The following is a 22,382-nucleotide window of genomic DNA, read 5'->3' as shown; positions in this document are numbered from 1 at the left end:
CACTTGCTACAGGAGGATTACAAGGATATTGTTTTTTTAGTTAATGTTTCTTTTTGATAAATTAATTGAGGTAATTCTAGAAAAAATAATATTTTTTATAAAAGCTAAGTTGTTGTGAACTTATGTCATATTCCATTGGGGTTGGTTTTCAAACCATGGAATCAGTTAATGATTTAAAATTTTATAGGACAGGTAGTAAAGGACATGTATGCTATTTTAGGTTTAGTAAAGTTTTGTTTCTTATCATCTTAAGTACTCAGGTATTGTGGAACGTATGAATAGTATTGGTTGAGATGATAAAGGTAAATATTGGGTGACATATTTACCTGCTATAGTTTTAGTTTAAAAACTTTATTATTTTCTAAACCTAGGTTTTGTTAACTTTTTGAGTTAATGACAGTCTTTTGAGAATAGCATACTTAGTTTTTTTATATTATCTGTTGTATAGAAAGTAGTGTGGTTGCAAGTTTTGCAAACAACAAGAATAGGTTTTTCAGAAGTTTGTTCACAAAACATGGCTAGGCCTATGCTAATTTAAATAGAAATGATGTCTTGAATGAGATTTCTACTTCTAATGAGTATGTTTAGTAATTTATTCCAGTAGCTAAAGTTATGGTTAATAATTCTAGATCTGAAGGTACCAAGGATGTCAACAGAAATGTCAACTGGGATATAAATTGGGAAGATTATTTTGTTATTTTTAAGGTACATTGGGATTATAGTTTTTTGTTTCAAAAGTATCAGTAAAAATAAAAATAATTGGTAAAAATAAGAATAAAATGGGTAAACACAGAAAGGATTATCATTCTAAAATGGTTTACATTGATTAATGAAAATTATTTAGGAAAACATAATTTTTAAAAGAATTTGATACTTGTTTTCATTTTCTTTTATAGATATATTTTTCGTTTCTAAATTTAAAGAAAACAATTTTATTTTATTTTTTTATTTTTTTATTTAGTTTTTTAAAAATCTTCCATGACAATGCAACAGCATAACTACATTTCTATTTGTTACTATTTCTTGTTTTTTCAAAAAAAATATAATTTTTTGATTATGCTATCAAGGACTATCATTTTTTTGGTGAATTTCAATGATTTATTCATATGGACTTGCATCAAAAGCGACATATTGATCGGTCGATCATTATGTGAGGGGGAGTTAGGATGTGCTTCTCATAAGAATTTTTTTTATGAATTATCTGAATAATGATGATAGTAATAAGATAATAGGAAAGACAAAAAGGTATAATTAGAGTTTATGAAGAAAAGGATTTCAATGTGTCTAAACAAAGTTATTGTTGAATTTAAATAGTTTTGGAATGTTTAAAAAAAATAAAATAAATAAATAAATAAATAAAAGGAAAAAGTTGCTTGCTGGTCATGGATAGATGGATAAATAAATCGAAAAATAAATAGAATGATAGATAGAATATATAAAATATGACAATCAAATAATGGGAAAGTTTTTATGTATTTTGTTTCAAATCTGTATTAGGATTAGAATGAAACAAATTTATAAATTGATTAAGGAAGAAATGAAAAAAAGAAAAAAAAATTATGACAAGTATTTTTAGTCGGAAAATTACTTCTGGTTTATCTGATCCAGTGATTAGCTATGGTACATCTGGAGCAATTGATTCAAAATGTGTATGAAAGGGCCATAAATGAAGTGTGAGTGATTTAGGTAATATCTAAGTTGTGTGAATGTCATTTTGTAACCAGTTGTTCTTTATGACCAGAGTTTATGACTAAAGGTCAGTAGGTCAGTGGTTTCACAGATAAGAAAACACATATAGAGTGTGTCATATAATGGAACAGTATACTTGAAAAAAAAAAAAAGATCATTTTTAAAGTAAGATCATAGATTATCCATAAAATATTTATATGATATGGTTAAAGTTATAAGAGTTTCACAAGAAGTTAAATACATTTATAAAGTTGAAAGAAAGAAATATTTAATATTACATGATTTAGATGGAGAATAAATTAAAATTAAATATAATTTCTCAATGGAATGAAATATTTAAAAAAATTTTCATAGAAACATCTCAGAATTTTTGAAAATGTTTATGTACAATTCTGACTCACTAAAATGTATTAATGAGTATTGTATTAATGTTTATTGTATTGTTTGTATTGGAAAAAAGAGAATCAGAGACATTTATTATTTAAGATGAATGCACTTATTATTTGTTGAATATCGTGCATTGAGGGGGAATTGTTAAGAAGTTTTTGCGGTAATTAATATTTTAAGTAATAAGGGTTTCTGAAAATATATGTAAGTTATATGTTTGGTGGTGAGTGATGATTTCTGAAGGTTACACTACAGCAGATCATATAGAGAGGAGTGGATTTGCTGAGTAGGTATCTATTTTTGAGTTACTATGTCAGAACAATGGGTGGAGTTATGCTACTTATCTATAGACTGAACCATATTGGGTATATATGCAAATGTGGGAGTTATTAGGATTTGCTGACATAACATCTTGAAACAGTATAAGAATGGGGTAGGAGTATGGGAATAGGAGGAATGGTGGGATGAGAAAGAATTCTACACTTTGGAGAATGTAGATCAGAAAACCTATTCCTCCTTCTGAAGCCATCACCATGCCATATGTTACCAGATGTCAATCTTGTCTTTGCTTGTCTTTCTGAATAATAAACGAACTATTGGACGAACGAAGGATTCTTCAATTACTACTCCTGAAAGTACGTTTGAAATGCCTTGGAAGGAAGACAGACTTACTGATTCACATATAACACAAAGACTTTGCTATTCATTAAGAAACGCCCCTGTGAGTGAGTATGTAGAGCTTCTTGTACACTACACTACATTTTACTTCTCTACAGTCACTTTTAACAAACACCATAGGTAGTGGTAATCCGATCTCTCTGTACGTCTGGAGTCTGTTTATAGCTCCCCAGCGAATCGTCCGATGTCAGGTTTTTTCAATGCGCAAACCTGTGGTGAGACACAAACTACTCGGGCCTCTCGGCCACGAGTAGAAGGAAGGGAAAAACAAAGAAGGACTCCGAATATAAAAAAATTTCCGAACATACAGCAGACCAATGACCGAATAGGTCCAATTCTAGAGGAAATTTTTAGTATACAATAGACCAAAGGTATGACCGAATCGGTCTAACTCTAACAAATAAAAATTATATATTATATTATATATTTGGTCTATTGTATACTAAAAATTTCCTCTAGAATTGGACCTATTCGGTCATTGGTCTGCTGTATGTTCGGAATTTTTTTTATATATTTTTAATAAAATTGTCGCTTGCCAAACGGTACGTACACGATCTGAGTCCTTCTTTGTTTTTCCCTTCCTTCTACTCGTGGCCAAGAGGCCCGAGTAGTTTGTGTCTCACCACAGGTTTGTGCATTGAAAAACCCTGACATCGGATGATTCGCTGGGGAGCTATAAACAAACTCCAGACGTACAGAGAGATCGGATTACCACTACCTACGGTGTTCGAGAAGGGAAGTAGGACGTACGGAATTGTTGTAACCTATGCCGATCACTTCCGAATGATCCACACCTATCCATACGTTTAGTACCACAACGGAACGGATTACACGCAAAAGAACCCGGCAGAGAGCTGTCTGCTCGCGCTAACGACTCCATTGATTGGGAGTCCACCCATTGTGGTAAGGGTCAAACTTTTTTCAACTTTGGATTTGTAAGAAGATTACACTGAATTCGTAAAAAGGATTGATTTTCCTAATCATTGGTTTTCCTTGGAAACAGAGAGTCCCTTATTACAAAAAGACTCCTTCTTTCTTCATTGAACTTTACACAGGATGTTTTTTTGATTTTTAATTTCAATAATTTGTATTGGACTTTTCATTTTCATTTTTCATGTAACTTTAGCGCAACTTTATTTATAATTTTTTTTTGAGTTTTTTCATATCTTGATATTAGATGGTTGTAGTTGCAGCTTTTAGGTTTACCCCAAGCGCGATATTTTTCTTTTGTTTTTTTATAGTATTTGGGCATATACAGTACTTTCTATCCCGGATTTATATAATGTACCCCTTTTAGGTACAACATTATTTATTATTAGACACATGCGCACTGAAATATTTCATTTCGGAATTTTTGGTTTTGTCCGAAAAATTCATTTATTTAGTTACTCCCGAAATGTGTTTTTATTTATTTTGTTTAGTTAAAAAAATGCATTACGAAAATCCGAATTAATTAAGGTTGAATCTGTCAATTGAAGGCTTATGGTGTCTGTTGGATGTTCTAAAAAGATTAGACGAACCAGCTAAACTGTACGACGCCGCAATTGTACATTTCTGGTTGAATGCTCCGCCCACAAGCTACAGTAGAATTCTAATGTTGTTTGACTAGTGATAATTATTAATTATTGTTACGAGTCAAACAACATTAGAATTCTTCTATAGCCTATGGGCGGATCATTTTAGCGTAAATGTCTCCTCACAGCGATCGTATGGTTTTAGCTACTTCATTGAATCTTTGCGTTGAACGGTTTTATACATATTTTTGACTATTTACTATTGTTTCTATAATGTTGAATCTTTTCTCTCTATGTCGAATAATCTTGGACTAATAGAGTTAGGTTAGGCACATTCGACCGCAGGTTTGATACACTATTGTCACCGCCATGTTGAATCTTGTATCTATCTATATCAAACTTTTATAAAACAGAAAATAGAAAATATAATGGGTATACGAAAATAAAGCATTTTTTTTTCAGATTCACCAAAATTTGTATGAAAATGCATTTGTACGATAACAAATGCACATGTCTATTGATTATGTCACCCAGCATTGATCCTCCATTGGTATGTACAACTTACCCCCACGGGTATTTATTGGAGAACTGTTTGATGTTCTATTTTGTTATTACAATGTATGTGGTACAATTACTCTTTTTTTAACTATTCAATAAAATACAGTATTACATATATATAATATATATATATATGTGTGTGTGTGTGTGTGTGTATGTGTGTGTGTAATGTATGTATGTGTATATATAGGGGGTGGGTGGTATTAGTATATACAGGAAGGAAGGTGGGTATATACAGCTACCTGTACATAGAGACCTTTCTCCATCTTCACTGACTGCAGATATACATCATCTGTCCTGTACGCAGCTATATATACAGGACGGATGATATATATCTGCAGTCAGTGATAATGGAGGAATACAGGAAGGCACTATGGTGAACAGTGGCTGTGGCCAAATTGCATTAAGGGGGGGGGGGACTTAAAGGTGCATGGTTAAATAAAACAAAAGCATTTGTGCACCCATGAAATATGATTCTATTAATAAAAGAAATGTCAGGTAAAATATGAAACTAGCCTACCTTAAAAGTGGACAATGTTAGCCGGTAGAGCAGTGGATGGTGTCAGTAAAGCAGAGGACAGTGTCATTAAAGCAGTGGACAGTGTCATTAAAGCAGTGGACAGTGTCAGTAGGGCAGTGGATGGCGTCAGTAGAGCAGTGGACGGTGTCAGTAGGGCAGTGGACAGGGTCAGTAGAGCAGTGGATGGCATCAGAGAAGGTTAGTGTTATTGTCGCATACAACCATTCCTGGCTGAAGCTGGCATGGCATCAACCACCTCTGAGCCTGCCTATGCAGAGCTGACAGAATCTCTGCCCCCAGTGTGGCTCCTGTTCCCTAAGCAGACCAACTCAAGCCCCGCATGGCATCTTTTTGCCTGAGTGCTTGCGTAGCCCCTTGACCGCTTATGGAGCACTGCTGGTTCAGAGGACAAAACTGCAAAAGAGGCCATAGAGGAATAAGAAGAGGAGGGGTGGAGGAGAGAGCTGTGTCAGAATCTAGCATTTTGGAGGCATGGTGGCGGAACAAGCTCCAACAATACTGAACCCTGTCCTGCATCCTTCTCAGCTGCCAGCAGAGTTAATCAGTGCACCGTGAAGGAAAGGTAACGTCTCTGCCCATGCCTGCTGGACCATGAGGCAGCGGTAATATGCACCTTACTGCTGACCGCCCTGTCCAACGAGGCCAAAACATTACCTTCCACATGCTGGTAGAGAGCCTTCCATGAAAAGAAATTGCATTTTAGAACCTGCCACTGACAGAGTCTACCAGCTGAAAAGGCAGCAGTTGCAGTGCTAGCAATTTGGCCAAATTAGCATTCAGACGCTGAGCATGTGGATGGCTGGGACCAAATTTATTTTTACGGTTCAGTAACTGGGGTAGGGAAATGTGCCTGCTAAAATCAGATGGTGGTTTACTGCAAGCAGATTGGCTGCAAGTACTTGGGACACCTATTGCTAGAGCTTCATTCCTCTCAGTGCAGGTTTTTGAGAGGACTGAAGGTATAGGGGGGTTGGAGATCCCAGATGAGGAGCAAGGAGGAGTCCGCCTTTTTCTTTGATGTGTGACTTTCAAGTGCTGTTGCCAATGGACTGCAAGACAGGTCATCATATATCTGGTCAAGCATGTGGTGCCTAAGCGGCTGCTGTTCTGGCCATGCTTGATCTGCTTCAGACATAGGTTGCAAACAGCAACGGTGCAATCTGTTGCACACGTGTCGAAAAAGGCCCACACCAAGGAACTTTTAAAAGTCAGCAGGAAGTCAGCAGCGCCCTGCACCTGCGGAGCTCTACGGTGTGATGCAACAGGATGGCTGCCCTTAAGCTGCCCCCTAGAGGACATCCTGCCTCGTTGGATTTGTGCCTCCTCCTCCTCTCTTCTCTCAGGCACCCAGGTAGAGTCAGTAACCTCATCATCCCCTCCCTCCTCATCACTGGAGCAAACTTGGCAGCATGCTGCAGCTGGGGGAACATGACTGCCAGTTTTTAGTCCTTCGGCACCACCTCTCTCTAGGCTCACGTTACTCCCTTCCTTCAACTGGGAACCAACATCAGAGCCTTCAAATCTCTGCGCATCCTCCCAGCAGCATGTACCCGACATCCGGGCTACGAAAGGAGTGACTGTGGACAAGGAGCCAGTGGAATAGGCTGCTTTGGCAGCTGCATTAGAAGGTAAACTACTCTGAGCCTGGGTGACAGAGGATGAGGAGGATGAGGACAGCTTTGTTATCCACTCCACCAACTCTTCTGCATCTTCTGGCTCAATAACAGGGCCAGCAGCAGAAAAAAAGGACAAATGTGCCCCACGGCCACCTGCAGAGGGTGCACCATGTCCACAACCAGCACTGTTTACTGTAGACACAAAGGCTGCTTGCCCTCTTTTAGTGGCCTGTGAGCATCTGCCTCTCCTTGGTGGCCTTGCGGGCATGATGTATATTTTGTTTTGCAACACCACACTACACTGTATTAGATACTGTGCACACCACCAGAAGTGTAGTAGAAACTCTACAAACTGTATTAGATACTGTGTACACCGCCTGCATTATATTAGCAACTGCACTACGGCTGCACTGTATTTTATACTGTGTACGCCACCAGAAGTGTAGTATAAACTGTACACACTGCATTAGATATTGTGTACACCACCAGAAAAGAAGTAGAAACTGCATTATGGCTGCACTGCATTGTGTACTGTGTACACCACCAGAAATGTAGTAGAAACTGTACACACTGCATTAGATATTGTGTACACCACCAGAAAAGAAGTAGAAACTGCATTATGGCTGCACTGCATTGTGTACTGTGTACACCACCAGAAATGTAGTAGAAACTGTACACACTGTATTAGATACTGTGTACACCGCCTGCACTGTATTAACAACTGTACTAAGGCTGCACTGTATTGTGTACTGTGTACACCACTAGAAGTGTAGTAGAAACTGTACACACTGAATTAGATACTGTGTACACCGCCTGCACTGTATTAGCAACTGTACTATGGATGCACTATATTATGTACTGTGTACACCACCGAAAGTGTAGTATACACTGTACACACTGTATTAGTGTACACAGCCTGAAGTGCTTATTAGAAACAGTACACCACGGAATGCACTGTAGATATAGCCTACACTGGATGCAGAATATATATATAAAGACACTGTCAGGGCTTTTCTCAGTCCTTCCTTCGGTGAACTGTTGGCTAATTGCCAGCTCCTATCTCTCCACAGTGACTCACCTGTTGATGATATCCTGCTCGTCAGTCCTGCCTACTTAAGCTGTCCAGTCCAGATGATCTCTTCCTTCACCTTGGTCACATCCCTAGAGACGCTCTCCTGTGTTCCTGCAAGACTTGCTTGGCTGACATTCCTTCTGGCTCCAGCTCCTGCTTGCTCTTCTACTATGCTGTTCTCTGGTTGCCAGGCATTTTGTCTTGTCTGACTATCTGTTCCGGTTCCTGAACTCTATCCTGAACTGGCTATGTTTTAACTATGTTTACTCTGTTTACCTTTTTTTATTATTATTAAACAAGTGTGATTTATCTGTACTTCGGTCTCAGCCTGATTCATGGTTTCTGACAGACACCACCTCATTAGTGTATTAGAAACAGTACACCATGGAATGCATTGTAGATATAGGCTACACTGGATGCAGAGTATATATACACATATATTAATACACGGCCTGAACTGACTAAATATAGAGCAAACACTCTATATTCACTGTCCAGGCTGTCCGGTGACGTCACGAACATCAACGTCAATGGACTCCTCCCCCTTCCCTTCATTAGCAGACGGAGGCACTTGGGGAAGGGGGAGGAGTCCAATGGAACTCCCTGAAGACCCAAAAGCCGGCTGAGAGGTGAGTACCTTGTTGCCATTACCATAGCCCCCACTACAGAACAATCCAAAATAAATTCTCCTGCTGCTGACAATCCCAGTGACAAACATATGGTTTGATGTGTGTACTTGTATTAGAGCCAAGACACAATAAGGCACCTTGTGTTGTCTAAAACATACTGACACTAAATTTAAAACAATATATAATTTTCTCTAATTCTACCTAAAAAAACCGCGCCTGAACCTAACCCTGACACTGACCTAGATCAAACCCTTATCTAGCTTTTTTTAACCACTTCCCACCCGGCCAATGCACATATACATGCATCCCCATGAAGAAGTCACATGACGTAACGTGTAGGGATTGGCCAGAGGACGAACCGGAAGTAGAGTAAGGCGGGAGGAAGTTGTCATTATACCCTCTTCCTGATTGTGCTTGTTTTTGCAATTAAAATGTGAGAGTCTTTACTGCTTTTTAATAAATTTACCTGCCATTTTTTAAACTACTACACTATGGAAGTCTCCTGTTTCTCTCTCTCCCCCTCCTCTCTCTTATTTTGAGCCATACACTGTGAAATAGAAGTGAAGATCCATTTCACCTATTCTGTAAGCTGGGACTGGCCCTCTAGTGGCGGAATTGTATCATTACATCCCTCCTTTGGATTTCCTGATGGCTATTATTTATTATTTATGAATGAAATAAGAGAATCCTGGAGTTTGTTTGATTTGCTTATTCACTTCGTTTAAAGGTGAGAGTTCTGGGAGCCTTGAGTAGCGGACATTTTATTATTGTTCTATCATTAAACCTTTTTTCCATTTTTTATATATTTTTTATATATTTTTATGCGTGCTGTTTTTTGGACTATATTTTTTTTCACGGCATTGTATGTATGCACATATTTATATTATTTTGAATTTGTGTATTTTATTTGAGTGGCACGATTTGCGCAGCACCCACCCCTTTATATTCATAAACACAATGTCCCCACACATGTCCCCAAAACATACATGTCCCCAAATAATAAATACACATGTCCCTAATAATAAAAACATGTCCCCCACATATGTCCCACTAAAATCACATGTCCCAATGATTATCTGCACACATATGTACGTGATCACCTGCACACATATGTACATGATCATTTGCGTACATATGTCCGTGATCACACAAACCAATTATTATACACTTAACGGAATTTTTTTTTACCAAAAACATGTAGCAGAATACATTTTGGCTTAAATTTATGACAAAATTAGATTTTATTGGATTTCTTTTAAAATAGAAAAAAGAAAATATATTTTTTTTTCCAAATTTCCGTTTTTTTGCGCTTACATCGCAAAAAATAAAAAACTGAGTCGTGAATAAATACCACCAAAATAAAGCTCTATTTGTGCGAACAAAATGATAAAAATTTCATTTGGGTACAGTGTAGCATGACCGCGCAATTGTCACTGAAAGCGCGAGAGCGATGAAAGCTGAAAATTGGGCTGGGAAGGAAGGGGGCGAAAGTGCCCGGTATTGAAGTGGTTAAAGTGGTTGTAAAGGCTCCAGGTTTTTTAGAATGCATGAAAAAAAAAAAAAAACCTCCTGTATGACCCCCCAATACCTACCTGAGCCCAAGCCCAATCCAGTGATATACACGAGAGCTTCAGCTGTCCTCGCTATCCCCCTCATCATTGGATGAGACAGCAGCGGGAGACATTGGCATCCGCTACTGTCAATCACAGTCAGTGAGCAAATGGGGAGAGAGCGTGGGGCAGGGCCAAGCCACGGCTTTGTGTGATTCTTATACCATACCAGGCCACATGCCTTAAAGGGGTTGTAAAGGTTCATGTTTTTTCACCTAAATGCATCCAATGCATTAAGGTGAAAAAACACCTGCCAGTCACCGGCCCCCCAGCCCCTCCAATGACGCAGGCCAAGTCCTGCATTCGGCGGCTATGAAGGCTCCGGAGAGCCCCGCAAGGTAACCCCTCGGGGAAGCGCTTCTCCGAGGGGGTTATCTGATGTGGGGAGAAGCCACAAGAGCCGCCGGGGGGACCCCAGAAGAGCAGGCTCTGTTATTTAAAAAAAAACAAAAAAAACTTACCCTTACAATCACTTTAAAGCTGAACTTAGGGATAATTATATACTGTCTAAATCCATTCTTCATGTGTATTCTTCCTGAATCAGATATCTGCTTCTCCCAGAGGAATGAGTACCCCTTACCCATTTCTACAAAGAGTCATAAGTAAATAAAACACACATAAAGATGCCAAAAAAAATCTAAAAACCAACCCTAACCTACTAAAGTTTTTTCATTGCTGTCTGTACCCCTTTCAAGGGACTCTCCACACTTCCTATACCGATAACCACTGTCACCGATACAATAACCAATAACATTTACAGTGTTGTATCATTTTTGTTCTTTTATTTTTATGAAAACATTTTTGATACAATGAAATCTTCCTACTTCACATGATTACACATATGTCAGCTTTACCAAATCACATTATTATACTAAGTAAAAAAGTTTCTTTATTTTTATGATGAAAAATAAAACAAAAACACTATTCTAAAAATCTGAAAGATGTTCTCATCCATCTCCACTCTGTCCAAATCGAATAAAAAAATTACATTTCAACATGTATGAAGCAAATTGCAATCATGTACATTCATTCCGCATCAATTTATTTTACTTAATTTATATTTTGATTTTAAACTGATGTGTAGATGTGTGTGTGTATATAATATATATATATATATAATATTTACAGCATATATTTCACAAAAAAAAGATTACTACAAGGTCTTTTTAAACACAATAGTCAGGAGGGGGAGGGAGATGAGTCAGTCTTTTTAACAATTGATATTTTGTCTGTTTAACCATTTAGGGACTGCCTGCCGTAATGAACTGCGAGAACGCGTCTGCTGTAGGCAAAGTGACATACTGGAACGCCGCTGCCTTCTGCCGTGTTAGGGCACATGCATGCGCACCCCCCACCTGACACCCGCTGTGATTGTATCGGGCAGGAACCTGTCAGCAAATCCCAACCAATAATTCACGCCCAGGGCCTGCTGATCGGCTGTGTACAATCACAGCCCAGAGGGAGTGATCTGTCAGTTTCTTATCCCTGCAAATCAGAGATGAGAAACTGAGAGATCTCTTAGTAGAAGCAGCACACTGTACACACATTACACATAGTTAGGTACATATTTAACCCCTCGATCGCCCCAAAATGTTAACTCCAGCCAGTGTCATTAGTACAGTGACAGTGCATAGTATTATTACTGTATTAACCATTATGGACCGCCAGCTGCAGGTTTACGGCAGCTGTTTGAAGGAGGCGGTCCGCTACAAGATAAAAGTGATCCCTGTGGTGGATTTGCCATGTTTATCAGTGGCGGGAGAAGGCCCTCCCGCCGCGATCCAGTGCCCTCCGCCACTTACTGGAGCCATCGGCAGTGGCGGAGGTGATCGTGGAAGTGTGGAGATTTAAACTGAAGGTCAAGGCGACAAACGGTCCCTATTCTTGCACTACCATGACTTATAGTGGTTCTGAATACCGGTTCATTTCAGTTCTGTATTCCATTAATAATGTTCCATGCACAATTGTTTTAGCCCACTGGGTTTACACGGTCATCCATTGATTTCAGATCATCGTTGGACTTTGTGATTTTCTTTGGTACTTGCGCCAACAATATTTTTTCTTTGTTGAACAACTTCATAATCCCTCCTGTGTGGAGAAAAACAACATTTATAGGATTAGTAAATATGAATTAAAAGACAGGTATGGACTTACATAAAAACAAACAATTATACTCTTTCTGAAATCCATACCCAATGGGATATAGCATTTTTAGAGCAATACGTAGCAGAATCTATGGTCCCACACAGTTTAAGGTGGGATGTAGGCCCTCAAAAAGGTGAGGCAGACCTGGAAGACTGGTTTAAATATTTTGACACTGCTGGGGTTCAATTCCTCATTTTTTTAACACAGAGGAAGAATAGTAAACTGGGTCATTTAGATACAGAGATTAAATGAATCAAGGATAAGCTTTTATCTCACATCGGGAGTGAGGAGTATAAAGAAAGATCTGCTAGCCTTAAAAAACTATTAGAGAAGGAAGAGGTCGAACAAAAGAATAAGAAAAGAAAAAAGTATAATAGGGATGTAGGAGACTATAAGAATGGTTTAGTGTTCGAATGGCAAAGCAAAATTACTAATAATGAAGTGGAACCTATGGTGTGTTCAGAAATGGTAGAACCCTCCACGTCTAGCATAAGTCAGAGCAATACTGGGCGGCCTAAGAAAACGGATAATAATCAGAATAGACCCCCACTAAGCCAATCCCACCAACAGGATAGCAATAGAAGGGTGTCTTATAGATCCCCTGAGAGATACTATAAACCACCTCAATTGAGACCAAAAACTCCAGGTTACCCCCCAAAGAAAGGAAGGAAGGAAGCCCTTTAATGATGTAAGACAAGGGAATTACTACCCGTACACTACATTTCCAAATGGGATACATGGGAATGAGTATGGACCATATGGGAACCAGGGTAATATATATAGGGATGAGAGGTATCAGGAATATAATGTTCCAACTCAGAACAGATTCCAGGGTATGAATAACCAGGACGCATATTTTGAGAATAGGATGGATTTACCAGGAGAATATAGGGGACCAAGGGGTGGAGGAAGAGAAAGGACTCCATGGTACCAACCCCCGTACCCTCAAAGAAGGGAATTGGAGTGGGGACCTCCTCAATACCCCCGATGGGAAGAACAACAATCAGAGCAGTGGGGTTTTCCCAGTGGGGAACAAAGTCTAGAAAGATCAATAGAACCCAGAGAGGAAAGAGAGGCGGACGGAGATCAAAAAGCAAAACGAAAAAGGGAATAAATGGAGAGGGAATTTTCAATCTCAGTAGTGTCATTCTTACTGAGGCTGAGATTTCCGTTTTAGATAAGGGGCTAAAGTATGCCCCTCCCAAGGCTCTTAATAAATTCGAAACGTATATGGACATACAAAAATACACCAGGAAATTAAATGTTAAAAGGTATATGTTGTCTAACACACAGGAGAGGAATGCGATCGGCCAGACAGATATCAAACATTCTGGTCTAAGTAACGCATCTCTCTTCAACCCCCCAGGTGGCCTATCTGCATCTATCAGGGTCTTTAGGGACGTTGTCCTTAGGGATCTTGAATGCCTGAAAATCAAAGAGGTAAAGATGGCTAGGGAAATACAATTGGGTCTTAATCAGCTTTGTAACCAGAAAAATCTGGTCATTAGGCCAGCGGATAAGGGAGGGGGGATAGTGATATTAAATAAGGAGGACTACTTAGTCGAACTCAATAGAATAGTCGGTGATACTGACACATACATTCCACTATCCGGTGATCCAAGATTTAAATATAAAAAGGAACTGGAGGATATTGTTAGGCGAGGCTCTGAGATGGGTATTGTAAACAAAAAGGAGAAGTCCTTTTTGGTCCCTGTTTCTTCTAGGATACCCGTCATGTACTACCTGCCTAAGATACATAAAGACCCGGTTCACCCACCGGGTAGACCCATTATCAGCGGGATTGACTCACTAACATCAAGAGCAGGGAAATACATAGACGGGTTCCTACAACCTCTAGTCAAACTTTTACCAGCTTATATTAAGGATACTCGTCATACTATTAATATCCTTAAAAATTGTCAATATCAGGAGGGTGTTTGGATGGTCACAGCAGATGTGACATCCTTATATACGGTGATCCCACACAACTGGGGCCTTTGGTCAGTTAAATATTTTTTGGATAAAAATTCAGGTTTGGTAGACAGACAGAAGGATTTTATTATGGAACTCCTAGAATATGCCACTACGCATAACTTTTGGCACGCGGGAGGTTTCTTTCTCCAAAAGAGGGGAGTAGCCATGGGGGCTAAATTTGCCCCCAGTTTGGCGAATCTCTTTATGGGGAAATGGGGGGAGGACGTCATCTATTTGGATAAAAGACCGGAATTGGCCCTTTGGGCCAGGTATATAGATGACGTCCTCCTCCTATGGAATGGCCCCTTTGAGTCACTTGAGGAATTCATGATGAAACTCAATAGGAACGATAGAGGGATTGAATTTAAATACGAAGCAAGTCAACATACCATTAATTTTCTGGATCTCAAAATTTGGAATGAGGGAAACACCCTACTGACAGCCACGTTCTTCAAAGACACTGATCGTAACACTTTTATCCCACGTGACAGTTGCCACCATAAAGCGTGGCTACAGTCCGTTCCGAAGAGCCAGTTCATTAGAATGAGGTGTAACTGCTCCCGGGAGGAAGATTTTGATGCGCAGGCCGGGGTTCTTGTGGAAAGATTACTGGCTAAAGGTTATGATGAACGAGATTTAAAAGAAAAATTGAGAGAAGTACGAGGGATTGACCGTAGCCTCTTACTTAAAGAGAGAACAGAGGTGGAGGGGAATAATATTAACAGCAATTTTCAATGCCCATTTGTTACGAGATTCTCTCAACAACATTTTTCGGGCCAAAAAGATTGTACGTAAGCGATGGCACATAATTAAAAATGATCAAATTCTGGGTTCATTCCTCCCGGAGAAACCACAGTTGGTGTTTAGGGGTGTACCATCTATTAGACAAAAAATCGCACCCAATGTGTGCGACCCCCCGACAATTAAACCTATGTTTTTTCAAAATCTGATAGGGTTTTTTAAATGTAATAAGTGTTGTGTATGTTCCATTAACAATATAAAGATAAAGAAAACAACAGAATTTTGTTCAGGAAACACTAAACAGATCTTCCCCATTAAATCATTTATAACCTGTTCCACAGAGGGAGTGGTATATCTTCTAACTTGCCCCTGTGGGCTCCACTATGTGGGTCGCACATTACGCCCTCTCCAGGTGAGGTTAGGGGAACATTTGGGTAATATTAGAAGAGGATTCAAAGGACACCCGGTTTCGAAACATTATTTGGAAGTACATGATCGTGACCCTCGGGGAACATCCCTTTTGGGAATCGCTAAAATTACAGTTACCCTGGAGAGGAGGCCCTAAAAAGAGGGCAATTTCAAAACTCAAAATGAGTTGGACATATAAAATCAAGAGCCTTAAACCTTTTGGACTTAACGTAGATATAGAAATTAATGCTTTTATAGATAACGCTTGAGGGGTTATGAATTTTTGTCTATTTAATATTATTCCTTAATTTCTATATATGCTTTTTGTATTTTCTCCTATTTTTTTAATTAAGTGAGGACAGACCACTTCCTTCTATTTAGATTCTTAAAAAATGGTTTCCTAATGGGAATTGGACACCGTGGGTCATCCGAATGAGAGTAGTCACACACTTTTCGATATGGGCTTTCCACTCAGAGGTGTGCAGTTCAGATTTAGGTTTAATCCATAAGAAAATGTAGCTTGAACTTGGGCGTTGTTCCAGACCTGGATCGCGTTTGGTCTCCAATGAAATGGCGACCTGGGCGGAACCAAAAGTTTGTGATATGAGGGATTTGGTTAATTTCTTTAACCTTTGAAAAAATGGTAATCGTTCGAAAGTGAGGCTTGGTTCGGCCGGAATGCCGACCCTCATCTCTTTTGAACGCAATCGAGGCTTGGTTTAGTCGTAACGCTTTGTTTTAGACCTGGACTGCATTTGGTCTCCATGAAAATGGCGACCTGGGCGGGACCAATGGTTTGTGAGACGAGGGATTCGGTTCATTTCTATAACCTTCGAAAAAATGGTAGCTGTTCGGAAGTGAGGCTTGGTTCGGCCGGAAAGCTGACCCTCACCTCTTTCGAACGTAATCGAGGCTTGGTTTAGTTGTAACGCTATTTAAACGTGATGGATCAGCTTATCACCTGTGCCCCAGGAGGATGTAAGTTTTTACGAAACATGTCGGGCTGTTTGTGCTGATACCACCACGCTTAGAATATTCCCTAGCACGGGTGTATATTTGTTCTTATTTTTAACCGTTTTTTTTATGCATACTTTCATTTTATTTTCATTTGTTAGAATCGGACCGATTCGGTCATACCTTTGGTCTACTGTTTATTACAAAGTTTTCTAGAATCGGACCTATTCGGTCATATATATTTTTTTGGTTTGCTGTATGTTAGCAAAAAATCTTTTTAATAAAATTGCCGACTGCCTAATGGTACGTTCACGATCGGAGTCCTTCTTTGTTTTCCCCTTCCCTTTACTCGTGGCCGAGAGGCCCGAGTATCTTGTGTTTCACTACAGGTTTGCGTACTAAAAAACCTTGATATCGGACGATTCGCTGGGGAGCTATAAACACACCCCAGACGTACAGAGAGATCGGATAATCACTATCTACAGTGTCCGAGGAGGGAAGGAGGACGTATGGAATCGGTGTAATCTAGGCTGGCTACTTCCGAAGGATCCGTATCTATCCATGCGTCTAGTGGCACACCGGAACGGATTATACGCAAGAGAACCCTGCAGAGGGTGGTCTGCTCGCGCTAACGACTCCATTGATTAGGAGTCCACCCATTGTGGTAAGAGTCTTTTTTCAGCTTTGGATTTGTAAGAAGATTACACTGAATTCGTAAAAAGGATCGATTTTCCTATTCATTGATTTTTCTTGGAAACAGAGAGCCCCTTATCACAAAAGACTCTTTCTTTCTTGATTGAACTTTACACAGGATATTTTTTGATTTATAAATTCATCGATTTGTATTAGATTTCTCTCATGTTTCATGTAATTTTAGCGCAACTTTATATATACAATTTTTTCAAACAATTATACTCACCTGGGTGGATGCAGCATCAATCCGATGCTGTATCTGTCCACCACCGGCTCAGCAGTGAGACCGGAACAACCAAACACCACTGATTTCTCAGTTCTCCCCTCCGCTCTGAGCAGAGAGCTGTGACTGTCAGTCTCTGGCTCTCTACTCTGTCCCTCCAGTGCTCACGGGAGCATTGGGCTGTGGAGGGGCAGGAGTGGCTGGCTTAGGCTCTTGGGGGATCACTGAGAGGCTAAGCCAAGGGTTAGTCCAGGCTTCTGGATGGATCCCGACCATATGAGTGAGGTCAGCTGACAGTGGACTTTAGCCCGCTGTCAGCTGAAAATGGAAAAAAAAAAACAGCCCATACTTGTCCTTTAAAGAGAAGCGTCAGCCTCTTTTATCATGGCTCTCCCTTCCTTCCTTCATTGTGATTACGGTGGGAATCGGAGAGTGGTGGAAGGAGGAGGCCAGGTATCATTCCCAGATGTCTTTCTCATCTATATCCAATTTAAAGGGTGGGAGGGGGGAGGATACAGGGCACGAGGGCATTAGGTTTAGGTTGAAGGTCTGCTTTAAAGTGTATGTACTTTACCAATAATCTTTTTCTTACTCCCATTCATTCAGTAAATATACAATTGAATGCATTTTGTTAAATCGGTTTTATAAGTTCAAATCTAAAGCAGTGTTATCAGCCTATCCAGTTCCCAGTTTAATAGATATTAAAGTACAATGAGGCCGCGTACACACGCGCGGACTGTTCGCCCAACTTTGTCCGTCCAACAGTTTTGGCAAACAGTCCGCTCAAACTTAGCATGGACGGACATGGCCACACACGACGGACGAACAGTTTGCTGAAACCGTGCGCGATGACGTGAACGGCACGTACGACGGGACGAAAAATACGACGTCCTATACACTGCATTATAGCTTTCGGCGTGAAAATCCTTTCTGAGCATGCGCGCAACTTTGTTTGACGAACAAGCCTACACACGAGCGGACTGTTCGCTGAAACAAGGTTTCAGCGGACAGTTTTACGGAATTTCCGAAAAACCTTGTCCGTCAAACTGTCCGCTGAAACTGTCCGCTGAAAGCCCACACACGAGCGGACTGTCCGCCCAAACACTGTTCAGCGGACAAAGTTGGGCGAACAGTCCGCGCGTGTGTACGTGGCCTGAAAGGTAACCTTTGGCTAGAGTAGAGAGGGATTAGAACACCACCTGTCAGGCTTTTATTGTTATCTGTGCTCTTGTTAGGGAGATTCACCCTCTCTATTTGTTCTGTTTACCGTTATTACTGAAAGTGAAAGAAAATCTCAAGTTTTGGGTAGTCACCAGAGCAGAAATAGAGGGGAAATCGTCCAATGGGGACAGTCATTATAGGGCAGTGGCGTCTCCAACTTTCATATTTTGGGGACAAAAGTAGGGGGGCAACCATAAAACGCAATATATATTTCAAGAATAGAATGCACTCCAGAGGTCATCAATGCAGCCTCATTAGTGCCCATCAATGCAGCCTCACCAGTGCCCATCTTTGCAGCCTCACCAGTGCCCATCTTTGCAGCCTCACCAGTGCCCATCTTTGCAGCCTCCTCAGTAACCATCAATGCAGCCTGATCAGTACCCATCTGCGCAGCCTGATCAGTACCCATCAGTGCAGCCTCATCAGTGCCCATCAATGCAGCCTCATCAGTGCCCGTCTTTTTAGCCTCATCAGTGCCCATCTTTGCAGCCTCACCAGTGCCCATCTTTGCAGCCTCCTCAGTAACCATCAATGCAGCCTGATCAGTACCCATCTGCGCAGCCTGATCAGTACCCATCAGCGCAGCCTGATCAGTGCCCATCAATGCAGCCTCACCAGTGCATGATGATTAGAAAGAGGAGAGGGAAGGGGGTGAGCGCCGCCAGATTACACAGAGTGGGGAGCTCCCACTTACCGGGTGGCCGCTGTCATATGAAGTCCCGCCTCCTGGACAGGTTCCTATGATAAACTACACGCAATATCTGTGCTGTGTAAGCGGGAAATCTGTGTAATCCGGTGGCGCTCTCCCCCTTCCTCCCTGAGGCAGCCCAATGGGCCCAGTGGGACCCATGGTAGGATTGCGGGGATAGACTTGGTACAGGGACAGTGTCCTCAGTTCAGGGACTGTCCCTGGAAACTGGAGACTTCTGGTCACCCTAGGCTAGGGGCCAGCAGGGCACACAGGCCAGCAAAACCCACAGGTCCGAGGCTGCCCCCAGCAGGACCCCCAGCTTGTAGGTCCTGCTGGGAGCTGGCTGCAGACGTGTGGGTCCTGCTGGCCACTGACCTGTGGGTCCTGCTGGGAATGGACAATAGCCAATGGGTCCTGCTACCTACAGATGGGTGGTCAGCAGGACCCACGGGTCTGCGGCTAGCTTCACAGGCCATGGGCACTGGGGCAGGGAAAATTAGGTGTATGGGAGGGGGAGATAGATGGGGTGATCATGTTGGGGTCAGCTGGGGGTGTCAGGGTCTTTCACCTCAGCTATGGGCCGAATCGGCATCTGCCAGCTCAGAGCTCAGCAGGACAAGTCCTCCTCCTTGCATGGCCTCCTCCAGTCCTGGGTAGTGGGTGATGCTCCTGTCTCCTGGGGCCAACTTCTGGTGCATGCACAGTGTACTGCAGCCACCGGCAGTGCGCCCAGGCCAGCCACGTGTGTGTCCACTGTTCAACTCCAAGAGATCCAACTGCTGCGACCGAGAGTTTTAGCTATCTCAGGCTGGACTATGACTCCCATAAACAACAGCGGTGGCCATCATGTGATGTCACCTAGCCCCGACTTCCTCGAGGCAGCAGCTCAGAGACTGACAGACAAGTGACGAGTCAGTCAGGTAGCTGTGTAGCCGGACATTTTAATGAGTTATACATGATGGGGCACACTATAATATTGGGGGGGTCATCGCCCCCTCAGGCCCTCACTTTGGTAGGATTTCGTCTCACCTCCTGTTTTGGCTCTGGGACAGGAAGTGAAGGGAAATCTTTCCAATGAGGATGGCAAAAAACAGACAGGGGTTATAACCATCCCTTACATTGTCCAAAAATTTAAAATTAAAATGTTTTGCTTTTAGTTCTATTTTAACATGAAAAATTGATTTTCCATTTCAAACTGCAGCGCTTCAATTTTCTGTAAAATTCAATGCAACATGGCAACCTGGAGGCATTTGGTACCCCGTTGATAGATGCAAAGTAAAGGGAAATCTCCCCAATGAGACACAGATGGAATTAAAATCTGACAGGGGTTATAGCACTCCTTTACTCTATCCAAAATGCACTAGTTCTACTTTAACCACTTCATCCCTGGAAGATTTTACAATATGGCACTGCGTCTCTTTAACTGACAATTGCGACACCAGTGCCCAGCAATGCAGCCTCACCTGTTCCCAGCAATGCAGCCTCACCAGTGCCCAGCAATGCAGCCTCACCAGTGCCCAGCAATGCAGCCTCACCAGTGCCCAGCAATGCAGCCTCACCTGTTCCCAGGAATGCAGCCTCACCTGTTCCCAGGAATGCAGCCTCATCTGTTCCCAGGAATTCAGCCTCACCTGTTCCCAGGAATTCAACCTCACCTGTTCCCAGGAATGCAGCCTCTAGTGTTCCCAGGAATGTAGCCTCACCTGTGCCCAGGAATGTAGCCTCACCTGTTCACAGGAATGCAGCCTCACCTGTGCCCACATCTTAGCCTCACCTGGCCCAGGAATGTAGCCTCACCTGTGCCCAGGAATGCAACCTTACCTGTTCACAGGAATACAGCCTCACATGTGCCACATCTTAGCCTCACCAGTGCCCAGGAATTCAGCCTCACCTGTGCCCAGGAACGCAGCCTCACCTGTGCCCAGGAATGCAGCCTCACCTGTGCCCAGCACTGAAGCCTCACCTGTTCTCTGGAATGCAGCCTCGCCAGTGCCGGGAATCAGAGAGGAGAGGCGGCCGGATCATCACACAGGCTGGCGTCTCCCGCTGTGTCAGCTTTTGTTTGAATCGCCGGGCGCCTGCTGTCACACAAGTTCCGCCACCTGGATCGGCTCCCATCTATGATAGACAGCACGTGTCCCGGCATTGGACAAGTGTGCTGTCTGTCAATGAAGCCATACCAGGAGGCGGGACTATGTGACGGCGGGTGCCCGACGATTCAAATTAAAGCTGATATAGCTGGCGACCCCAGCCTGACACCATGCACGGAGATGGATCCCGGCGCCAAATTCAAAAAGTACAAAAAACAAAACACATTCAGTACATTATAACCTTACAGATTACATTACTGTATCAAATCATTTCACCTCCCTTTTGTCGCTAATGCTTTGTCCAGTGCCCTGCATGTACTTATATATTATATATACTGTTCTTTCTGCCTGGAAACTTGAGAATATCCACGGCAACCAAAAAGCTTCCCTTTACGTCATAAGCGATTTTAGACCAGCTAGAATACAGCGATAGTGAATTAGAAAACTTGCAGAATTGAGAGATAGTGATTTGTGGGGAAATTCATCATCAGACACTGAAAGTAACGACAGCGACAATTCTGCAACGGAGCAAATTTCAGTGTTTTTTTATTTGATTACTTTATTGAATACATTTTATTATTATTATATTATTATTCGTTATAATTAGTTTATAGTTATTTATTTTATTATAATTTATGATTCATGTTTCAAACTTTATCATACCCGGGATGTCTACTAGACTCTTGTCCGGACAGATTTAGGTGAGTTATTCCTTAGCCCTTGTACACACGGTCGGACATTCCGATGGACAATGTCCGATCGGACCGTGTTGTCGGATAATCCGACAGTGTGTGGGCTCCATCGGACGGTTTCAATCAGAGTATCCGATGGACCAAGTTTTCCAGCTGGGCTATAAAATTTTCCGACAACATGATCCGATCGGACTTTGTCCAATCATGTGTAGAGAATTCCGATCGGACAAAGTGCCACGCACGCTCAGATCAAATT

The 22,382-nt window shown here is 41.6% G+C and overlaps 1 protein-coding gene and 1 long non-coding RNA gene across 3 annotated transcripts in view; one reads left to right on the top strand and one right to left on the bottom strand.

Moving 5' to 3' along the window:
* The first annotated feature begins 1,451 nt into the window (after positions 1 to 1,451).
* LOC143923702 (uncharacterized) lies at positions 1,452 to 8,370 on the top strand. 2 transcript variants are annotated; one of them, XR_013261770.1, is made up of 3 exons: positions 1,452 to 2,797; positions 4,731 to 4,818; positions 8,054 to 8,370. It is a non-coding gene; the product is annotated as an uncharacterized LOC143923702 (long non-coding RNA). The 2 variants fall into 2 exon arrangements; XR_013261771.1 differs by having other exon boundaries at positions 1,452 to 2,801.
* A 2,713-nt stretch (positions 8,371 to 11,083) lies between these two features.
* Positions 11,084 to 22,382, bottom strand: part of LOC143923701 (uncharacterized) — a 67,739-nt gene continuing 56,440 nt past the window's right edge. Inside the window, exon 10 of the mRNA XM_077447505.1 lies at positions 11,084 to 12,382. Within this exon, the coding sequence (XP_077303631.1) occupies positions 12,264 to 12,382 (119 nt within the window). The 3' untranslated portion in view covers positions 11,084 to 12,263. The remainder of the gene's footprint in view (positions 12,383 to 22,382) is intronic.

This window comes from Lithobates pipiens, unplaced genomic scaffold, assembly GCF_037356315.1.
Source record: "Lithobates pipiens isolate NorthernLeopardFrog02 unplaced genomic scaffold, aLitPip1_a1.2 Scaffold_22, whole genome shotgun sequence".
NCBI classification, from domain to species: Eukaryota; Metazoa; Chordata; class Amphibia; order Anura; family Ranidae; genus Lithobates; species Lithobates pipiens.
The sequence above is the reverse complement of the archived record's forward strand: the minus strand, read 5'-3'. Positions and strand labels throughout refer to the sequence as shown.